The sequence below is a fragment of the Vidua chalybeata genome, chromosome 1, assembly GCF_026979565.1.
Source record: "Vidua chalybeata isolate OUT-0048 chromosome 1, bVidCha1 merged haplotype, whole genome shotgun sequence".
NCBI classification, from domain to species: domain Eukaryota; kingdom Metazoa; phylum Chordata; class Aves; order Passeriformes; family Viduidae; genus Vidua; species Vidua chalybeata.
The window spans coordinates 9,807,378-9,817,810 of record NC_071530.1 but is presented as its reverse complement, the minus strand read 5'-3'; the positions used below and the strand labels follow the sequence as shown (position 1 = coordinate 9,817,810).

The 10,433-nt window shown below is 44.2% G+C and overlaps 1 protein-coding gene across 2 annotated transcripts in view; it reads left to right on the top strand.

Moving 5' to 3' along the window:
- Positions 1-7,944: 7,944 nt before the first annotated feature.
- The window catches only part of ESYT2 (extended synaptotagmin 2), an 80,779-nt gene continuing 78,290 nt past the window's right edge, over positions 7,945-10,433 (top strand). For both annotated transcript variants that reach the window (XM_053949562.1, XM_053949571.1), the window contains exon 1: positions 7,945-8,386. In XM_053949562.1, the coding sequence (XP_053805537.1) occupies positions 8,033-8,386 (354 nt within the window). In that variant the 5' untranslated portion in view covers positions 7,945-8,032. The remainder of the gene's footprint in view (positions 8,387-10,433) is intronic.

Below are 10,433 nucleotides of genomic sequence, written 5' to 3'. Positions count from 1 at the left end.
AGCCGCGCGCCGAGCGATGGATGCGCCGGCGCCGCCTGCGGGGCGGCAGGGTCGAGGGGCGGGCGTGCTGCTCCGGGCTGACCCTGTGGCCAAGGACGGGGGAGTCCTGGGCTCCAGCACGTCAGGGAGGTGATCCTGCGCCTCTCGTCAGCCCTACCGAGGGATATCTGGAGTCTGCGTCCAGTTCTGGGCTCCTCAGTACAAGAGAGACAAGGAGCTCCTGGAGCGGGTCCAGCGGAGGGCAACGATGGAGATGAAGGAGCATCTCCTTCGAGAAAAGGCTGAGGGAGCTGAGGCATCAAGGAGAGACAAGTGACAAGTAAATGTGTATAGGTATCTGTGGGAGGGTGCCAAAAGGATGGACCAGGCTCTGCTCGGTGGTGCCCAGCAACAGGAGATGAGGCAATGGGCAACAGCTGAGGTGCAGGAAGCTCCACTGAACATGAGGAAGAATTTCTTTACTGTGCAGGTGACCGTGCACTGGAACAGACTGCCCAGAGGAGCTGTGGAGTCTCCCTCACTGGATATTCCAGAACCATCTGAACACAATCCTGTGCCGTGTGCTCTGCGGTGACCCTGCTTGAGCAGGGAGGTTGGACCAGACAACCCACTGGTCATATTCTAATTTCAATAACTGTAGTACATCAATCACCTCTTTGCTGAAAAGAGGTGAGTTAATGACTTGTGATGGAAAGACCAGATGACCCACTGTGCTCCCTTCCAGCCTGACCCCTTCTGTGATTCTGAGTTGGTGCCCAGCTGGGTTTCCGCAGGTGAGGGCTCAGAGCCTGTGAGCTGGGGATGGGGCACACATCCCCCCAGCCCTCAAGCACTGTTGTTCTCCTCTGCAGCTCTGACTTATTCTAGGTGAAGTGTATCGTGAAACCATCCCTCATCGTGGCTGACTCACTTTTAATAAAGTTGTGCACAATTACTGCAGGGCAAAAAAACTGTAAAAGGGTGCTATGCTTAATCTGCCACTTATCCAGATGCTGGGTAGAGGTAGGTATGAAGAACAGTTGTATAAATAAATTAAAATGCTAATAATCTTCCCCCAGTGACAAGTACCAGAACTGATTTCTGCAACAAAGCACAAGTGGCAGCTCACCAAACCCACATGGAATGAGCTCGATGGTTGCCTGCAGGAAAGGTGTGTGCCATTTCACAGCAAATATTTACAACCCGTTAACACGTGCAATTTAAAAGACCAAGTGAAAATTCCTCTGGGTTCTTTTAACTTTGTTCCCTATTTTCAGAGTGTAAAAAAAAGTTAATATGTAACTGCTACAGCTAATATTGATGATTGTAGAAAACTGACTGCTGGGGGCGGGAAAGGGGGAAGCAAAGGAAGAGGCATTTTTGCATTTGAGAAACATTCTTGCCATAGTTCAATGGGAGCTTGTGGCTGACTTCAGAGATAAAATTTAACCCCTTATACTTGGTCTTAGTCAGTTGACAAGTACGTACAAACCCGTGATACCTTGCCTCGTATTCATATTTACAGAATAAATTAAGGATGCTGTAAAAGTTTCCACTTGTGGAATATTTTCCTTTATCATGTAGCAGAAAAGTAAATCAAGCATGCAATTATAAGCAAAAAAACTCCATCTCGATATTTTCTTGGAAAAAACAAAAACACACAAAAACCCAACCAATAAAAAAACCAAAGCCCAAATACACCATTAAATGTAAGTATGACTTTTAAGGGCTAAATTGTATCCACTAAGTATAAACATCTATGGATACTGAAATATTTATAAGCCTTCTAATGGATTACTTATCTGGTTTTGGCAGAACAATAATAATCTATAAGCACCTGGTTTGGGGAAGCCTCCGATTTCAATCCAGGCTGTGGGATGAGCAGATTGAGAGCAGCCCTGCCCAGAAGGATTTGGGGGTACTGCTGGGTGAGAGGCTGGACATGACCCAGCCATGGGCACTCACAGCCCAGAAACCCAAACGTGTCCTGGGCTGCATCCAAAGCCCCGTGGGCAGCAGGGCAGGGAGGGGATTCTGTCCCTCAGCTCCTCTCTAGTGAGACCCCAACTGGAATATTGCATCCAACTCTGGGATGCCCAGGAGAAGAAAGACATGGACCTCTTGTACTGAATCCAGAGGAGGCCACCAAGATGATAAGAAGGATGGAGCACCTCTCCTACAAGGGAAGGCTGGGAGAATTGGAATTGTTCATCCTGGAGAAGAGAAGTGACCTCATTGTGTCCTTCCAATACCTGAGGGGAGCCTGCAAGAAAGCTCGAGAGGGACTTTTTGCAAGGTTGTGTGGGGTCAGGACAAAGCATGCAAACTAAAAGAAAGTAAATTTAGATTAGATATTGGGAAAAAATTCTTTACAGTGAAGGTGGTGAGTCACAGGAACAGGTTGCCCAGAGAAATTGTGGATGCCCCATCCCTGGCAGTGTTCAAGGCCAGACTGGATGGAGCTCTGAGCCACCTGGACTAGGGGAAGATGTCCCTGCCCATGGCAAGCCATTTGGAACTAGATGATCTTAAAGGTCCCTTCCAACCCAAACTTTCCTATAATTCTATGATTTTATATTTTCTTCCCTGAACAAATAAAAATGGGCATAAAAGCCATCTTGGATTAACTCAAAGAGCTCTTTAGCCATAGTGGTGACAGTGTATAAACACATGGAACTGGGCATCTGCTTAGGAAGAGATCTCTACAGAAATGCTCTCCTATGTATAGAGACTGAAGGACAAAATAACCTTTTAACTGGATTTTATTTTTAACAACAATATAGCAAATACATATAACTAAATAAGCAAATATGACAGCAATGCCAAAAACTGGATAGAAGACACAGCTTTTTTTCAAGTTCTGTTTTTCTTGTCTACTCTTTAGAACATGCATCTGTATGTATTTATTGGGAAAAAGAAAACCACAGTTAAAAATACCAGTTTAAAATACCAGGTTTGGCTGCTAATAGCTTTTCTTCTTAGCCCTATGATGATATACTAGTCAGGCATCATTAAGATGAGAAAAAATATAGATGTGGGAAAGTGCCACTAGAGGGTTTGGAAAGAACTTTTCAAACCTTAAATCTAGGGATCAAACTGAAGTTTAACTGCTGCATGAGAATACAAGGTAGAATAGCACCTTTGGAATAACAATACTAAAATTTGTACATGCTTAAATGTATCCATCATATATTAAAATAAATTACAATGTGTCACCAATGTAGTGGAGAAAATGAATACACCAGTAGTTTGACTGCTTTTATAAAATGTGTGTTAGACTCAAGAGAATACAGGCAATAAAATGACACATATCTGTTGTGTAAAGCCAGCATAAGAGGATACCCTAGACTTTCTTTCCAAGAAAAGTGTTGTAAATGCTTTGATTGGTAGCCCTGAGAATTTTATTACAATTTTAGCTTTTACAGGTTTTTCTCTTGTCTGGCTTGGTACATATATCTACTTCTCCACCTTCACCGTTATCTTAAAAACAGGAAGATAAAATAGCACAGCTTTTTATGTGCTTTTTATGTGCTGCAGTAATAAACTTATTTTGTTTGTTCATTTTTATCTTCTCATGTTCCTCTAAGCCTGTGAAGCAACATTGCATTTTTGTTCACCTCTGTGGAATGACACATCACAGTATTAGACCAAAAAGTTACTGGAAATATTACCCCTCAGAGGGACAACAGGACAACATGGCAACTTTCTACCAGGCTTAAAAATCAAGACTCTTCTATTGTTAGGAGAAAAAAACACTTTTTTTTTTTTTCTGTAGAAGAAATTAACTTTTTAGGATCTAGGCTTTATAGGGTCCCCCCCCCTCCACCTCCCCTTTTTAAACCACTTTTTGCTGAGGTCTTTTGAAGATGAGAAGAAAATTTAAATATTTCTATTAGGAGACATGCATAAATGATCTGCAAAGTGTCAAAATGCTTTTGTTAGTCCTCCAGGTTCATAAACAAAAACGGGAAAAATGTGGATCTCTGCAGTAAAGTTTTTGGATTTTGTTTTGAACTTGCAAGAATCCAATGAGGGAAAAAAAAGGAGACTATAATTATTGTGAAAACTTGTTAAGAAACACATCTTAGTGGAAAGTATTTCTGTCTTCAGGAACAATAAATATTTGAGGATCTTGTCATGAGAGTACAATTTATGCATTCAGTGAAACTGAAGCCAGCCTGGCTGATAGCAGGGATCAGACATACATAGTTTTTCTCCAAACAACAGATGTGCTATATATTAGATAATTTGAAGCAGGCAAAAAATATTTTTGGCTTATGCTAGATAACCTAGAGCAGGTTGAGAGAGGTGCATAAAATCAAACACAGAAGTAGAGAGTATTCCATCATGAGAATCTACTTGGATAAAATTTCATGTAAATTATATTTTCATTAATAATTCATTTTTTTTTAAGGATGATGTTCCTTAGCAAAAATTCTCAGATTTCTATTCAATAAAGATGTCTCTTCAATGGCAAAAAAGTCTAGAGAGAACCATTAGACTGAAATAAACCTGTTTGGTAAAATTAGGTGTAACACCACATATTGTCCTTCAGGGAAATAACCTGTTACTGAAAATTATCATGAAGTAACAATTAAAATTACTTCCAAAACATGTTTTCTTGTGTGAACTCCAAAGAAGTTGGGAAAATTAGGTTTTCTTTTTTACCACATAAACTGAATTTTCCCAATTTTTCTCATGGTCAGTAATGATGTACAAACAAGATCTTTCAGGAAGTTATTTGGGAGAGTAGTGCTGGTATTTACTGGAAAACAAATCATCATGGCAATCTGCTGGTGATGCAATGTAAAGGTAAACATAGAATGAAACTACTTTGCAATGAAAGACGTAGCATTTGAAAGGGCAAAAAGGAGAAGCAAACACATATGGCTAAGAATGGGTAAAAAGGGATGTTGCTAACAAAAAGTATTAATTAAGATTCCAATAATGCAACAGGTTTTAAAGAGGCAGGATGTGGAAAGAATAAATGTTATCTAAATGAAATAAATATAATCAGCTGTGTAGCTGATACAATTGATTAGAGGATGCTTAAGAAGAAGCCAGAGAAATCTCTGGGCCATAAATGATTATCTTCAGGAGTTCCTGATGCACAAAGGATTACCATTTTAAACTACGTATTTTTAAATTTTACTTTTTTTCTTATTTTCATATTTTTAAATATTAAAATACAGGATCAGGAAATATGTGAATTTACATTTCCAAGATTCTTGAGCAAGTTATTAAACTCTTTATCTGCACCAAAAGATTAGAATAAACAAATAACTAGTGTTTATCTAGAACATTTTATTTAAAATTTTATAATGGAGTAATCCTAATTTATCCCCTAGCAGCAGACTTTATATCTTGATTTTAACAAGATTCCTTTGTCTCTATACAACAATGGCTATGCTAATTTCATACTACCCAGTTTCTTCATCAAAATATTGTGTGAGCCCAAGTCAGTAATCTACAAAACTTCTTAGAAGTCAGTGGTAAACTCTTTATCAGAACTTCCTCTTGATGTTGCAGATAAACACTATCAAATTCATGCTACAAGATCTTACTTCTGTTTTCCTATTTGATTGGCACATAATCACACACTTTTAGTTCTAATTAATCAAACTTCCACACTGATTAATGAATTACTCTGTGCAGGATCAGTACTAGGCTGCCTGGTCTACAATTATATTACGTTTGTCATGCTAAATGCTACTACAAGATTAGTTTTTATTTCCTGTTCTGTTTCTCCATTGTATTAAATTTGACTGCATGGGGAACTTCTCTAAATTCTATAACCAGCTGATTTTCAAAATACATGCTGGACATACATGAGAGCAGAATAATATGTACTTTATGGTAAAGTATTACTTGCCAAATATCACATTAATTCAATCACTTTTTCCCCTCTCATTTTGAATTTCCATTTTAACTTGTGGTACAGTTGTATTCTGACTCAGACACTGTGAGGCCGGATAGGGAAATAAAATGGACAATGGACACCAAGGCTGAGAACAAAATACTTGAAAAAAATGAGAGAGTATTAATAGTGTTGGTTGTAATGGACACAACATACAATGTAGCCATTTGTACTATGTGTTGCTGAAACTCAAGAGTGAGTGACATTCAAGTCACATTAAAAGCAGAGTAATTGGAAGAGGAATTCAATAAATGCAAAAAATCCCTCAGATTTACTGTAGTTAATTGGTGTCCAAAGGGTTCACAGCATCATACTTGATACCCTCAGTTTAAAGTCACAAGCTTTCCTAGGGACTTATGGTGCTTTTCATTCAGTTCCTTCACAGTCACAGCCTGTAGGTGTTTTGAGCTCTCCAGAAGACCCAAGGTAAATTATAATTTCAAAACTTGGATTACCACCTAGTTGTAAATAAGTGACTTTTTGATGATACATCTTTTTGTATCATTTGGTTGTTCTGAATATTCATCCTGAGTAATCTAAACACACAGATGGGGAACATACAGTGTCAGTGGTAACGAGGAAGTAAAGAAGAGCAGGAGTCTATGGCCAGAATTTAATTTAGAGTGGTCCATTGAGTCTGATGGCAGGCATGGAGGGTTTTTGGAAAGATGAGAAAACAGAATACCACATTCAGTTGTCAAAACATGGATTCTTTTTCCAATTCTGCTGTACCACACTAAGCAAACAACTTTTCCTTTGATGCCATTGCCTTTTGGACTTTCCCTTTCTCTGGATAATTGAGATGAGGTTACTTTCACTTCCTAAGCAAATGAAGCTTATATAGCTTTCCTATTTGTCTACTTATGTGTGTTTTCATAGCTTTTCAGCCTATTGGCTAAAGTAATTATCCCCTCTTCACTGCCTGCAAATATGAAATCTCAAAGTCCTACACATTTTGTGAAAATTGGCATCTGAAGAGAGGAGAAAGGATCCTTATTCCCACTAAGTGAAAGGTTAGCTATTTGAAACCAAACCAAACAAAACAAACAAACAAAAAAAACCCCACCCAAAACAAATAAAAAACCCACACAAATTCCTGGTAAATACTGAGTTTAATTTGTGTGTACCAGCAAACTGATTAGGACCTGATAGCTAAGGACAAGCAACAGCTGCCTCTTATGAAACTCGTGGCTGCATCAAAGTTGTTTGAAAAGGTAAAGAAATGAGAGGAGGAATTATGTGAGAACCAGGCGTTAAAGGGATACAGAACACGAGCCTGTTATAAAATCAGCTTTTTTAGCACATCCCAAGACAGCGAGTGCCACCCTCGGTACTCGTGTGTGTTAGAAGATGACAGAGGAGGCAGCTTTATGTGAGGATGTGTGAGCAAAACTTCAGGAAACACCTGTTGTAACTAAGCCACGGAGTGACCAGCTGCTGCTGGCCTGAGGCGTTGATCAGTCTCTCCTTTAATAATACCCATCAACAGGGAATAAAGCGAGACACGAAGGTTGTTATCGAAGGGCGTAACAGGTAGAAACCGTCCAGCCGCGTAAGTGACTGAAGAGAACGGGAGACGGTGTGGTTTGCCCGTGAGGAAGCGCACACACGCCTTGGCACGCTCGTTCTGCTCCTGCCACCCACCGAGAGCCCTTTTCCTGGCAGTGGCCCCCAGAGCCGCGCTCCTCTTCCCTCGTTCCCGGAGGCCGCGCGGCGATGGCCGTGGCCCCGAGCGCAGCCGGGCAGGCGCCCCGAGCGGCCGCGGGTCCCGGCGGCAGCGCGAACCCGCGCTTCCCGGGCAGGCCTGCGAGGGAGGGATGAGCGGGCGGCGGAGGGAGGGGAAGAGGCTGCCCGGGGCGGGGGAGGCGGCGAACAGAGGCGTTCGTGCGGCGGCCGGGCGCCAATAGCGGCGGTCGGGGCCGAGCCGCCTCCTCCGGGCGGCAGCGGCGGTCGGAGCTGGGCCAGCCGAGCCCGGAAGCGGCGGCGGGTGGTGCCGGAGCGCGGTGAGCGGGGCCGGGCGCGGGATGCGAGGAGGCGCCGCCGCCGCCCTGCCCCCTGCCCGCTCGCAGCCAGCGCCCCAGGAGGAGGAGCAGCGGGAGGAGCGGCAGCAGCAGTAGGAGCCGCCGCTGCAGTAGCATGAGCGGGGCAGCCGCTAAGCAGCCACCCGGCGCGGGGTCCGCCGCGGATCCCGCCGCGGAGAACGCGGCGGCTGCGGACCCCGTGCCGGAGTCGCCTCCACCGCTGCTGAGCGTGGACGTGACGGGATTGGTGTCGCAGTTTGCGAGGAGCTTCGTGCTGATCTTCCCCGTGTATGTGCTGGGCTACCTGGGGCTGAGCTTCAGCTGGGTGCTTATCGCCCTGTGCGGGCTCTTCTGGATCCGCAGGCACCGCGGCGGCAAGAGCTCCCGCCTGGGCCGGGCGCTCGCCTTCCTGGAGGACGAGGAGGAGGCGGTGCGGCTCAGCGTCTCCTCCGCGGATCTGCCTGCGTGGGTGAGTGGCCAACACCCTTCGGCGCTGCCGCGAGCCCCCGCGCCCGGCGGGCCGGGGCCTGTTACCTCCCCGGGACCCGAGTGACACCAGCCCCGCCGCGCTCCCCCCGCCCCAGAGCGCCACAGGCCGGAGCCCCAGAGCCGGCCTGGCGGCAGGGGTGAGGGCAGTGCATCTCCCGCGCCCCATGGCTGCTTGTCCCGGTTCGCCAGCCCCTTCCGAGACGGTGAAGCGGCGGGAGCGGGCGGGCAGCGTGTCCCTTCCCCCGTTCTCCTTCCGCCGGGGTGGCCTGTCCGTGTCCCCGCCGCCCGCTCCGGTGCGCCCGCGGCGCTGACGGCGGTGACAGCCTGAGCCTGCCGTGGCCGCGGTTCCGCTCGCAGAAATAAACTTTACTGCAGGGTTTGGGTTTCCTTCCCCTCAGGTGCCAGTGACGCGCACGGCTTGGTTCTAGCGCGGTCTCTTGCAGAACGCGGATGTCGCGGCTTGGGCCGTTCCTTACAAAGTTGGGATGAGAGGGAAATAGAATCGGGCGCTGAATGCTGTTAGATCTCTCAAGCAGTGTTGCCAAACGGGGGATGAACCAGAAGTGAGGTGGTGTTTCTGAGTGGTTTCAGGGCTGTGACATGAGGACTAAGGTACAAGGGCCGTGGTGGCTTTATTTGTGCATTGATATGGTGGGTTTTTTTCAAGGCTTTCTCCAAATCTTTCTTTGAAAGTTTTAGGCTTTCTACAAGGTCTTCAGAACTAATGTTACTTACTTTTTTTTTTTTGTTTTAGCTTAAATCCAGCTTCAAAGTTGAATACCTTCTGTCTGTAATTTCTCCTTTGGAGGATTAATGATGTTTTTGATGCAGCTGCCAAGTGCCAGTGTGCATCCGGGCCTGCCTGTGCCCTGCCGTGCCCCCGTGGTGCTCTGTGCAGAGCTTGCTGCTCTCTTAGTGCCCATACCCAAAGTCCTGAGGGTTTCTGCTGCTTCTTTCCGTGTGATTCCTTTATTGACTACTCTCTGCTCCTGACCTACAGTCACCCACATCTCTCCTAGGGACTCTTTGCAGTGACTGTGCATCCAGCAGTATAGAGATGATAGGAGTCCAAATAGCTGTTTTCATGTGATCAGATTGCAATACCTGGGACCTGTTCTAGCTCTACTAAGGGAATTATAGGAGAGAATAGAGTGGGTAGGTGTGAGACTGGAATCTTTTACTCCTCTTCCATCATATGTTTTGCCAGAGTTCTGGTGGAAGATTGTGATAAAAATAAGTGCAGTGTACAGGAGAGATTAAATGTTTTTACCTCTTGAAGCAGAGATGTGAGTCTCAAATAACAGCTCTTACATTACCTGTGTGTTATGTTTGGTTTTTCCTGTAATCACATGACAATATAATGGACATGTTCTGATGCTGCATTTAAAATGAATTAATTGAAGCTAGATTTGAAGTGGAGGCTTGTATATAGTAACAATCTGCTGGTATCTAAGTTGTAGATATTCAAGCTTAGTGGTGTGTGTAAGTTTTATTTTGAGTTTCAATTTGTTACCTTTGATAAAATGGCAATTAATTTCTGGCTGGAGTTGTCCAAATAACTAAAGATTTGGAAAGGGGCCTCCTGATTGAAGTCAGAGACAAAAAAAAAGTTGAGTGCTGGCTGCAAGCACCTACATATATCCTATGGCATAGTGAGAAAGCAACTGATCAATATGCAGGGTGTCCCAAAAGTGTAACCCTCTCAGACACCAGTTGGCAAATGCATGTAGATCTTTTTTTTTTGCTGTAGAATTTTTTTGGTTATTTTTTCTTCCTTCTTTATCCATGTTCTTAAATTTTAAAGGTCTTGGTTCTTTTCTTTCTACTGACGTATTTGCTATGTTCTGGAAACATCCTTCTTTCAAATAAAAGTAGCTTCCAGAATAAATGTAATCTGGAAATCAGAAGACTTCTGAAAACTGAAGACCTGCTTAAATCAAAAGTGGTCTTCAATGTCTGCTGTCATAGTCCTTAAGGTTTATATGAGTCTTACGGTGCTTCCATAATGCATCTTGGAAAACTGCTGG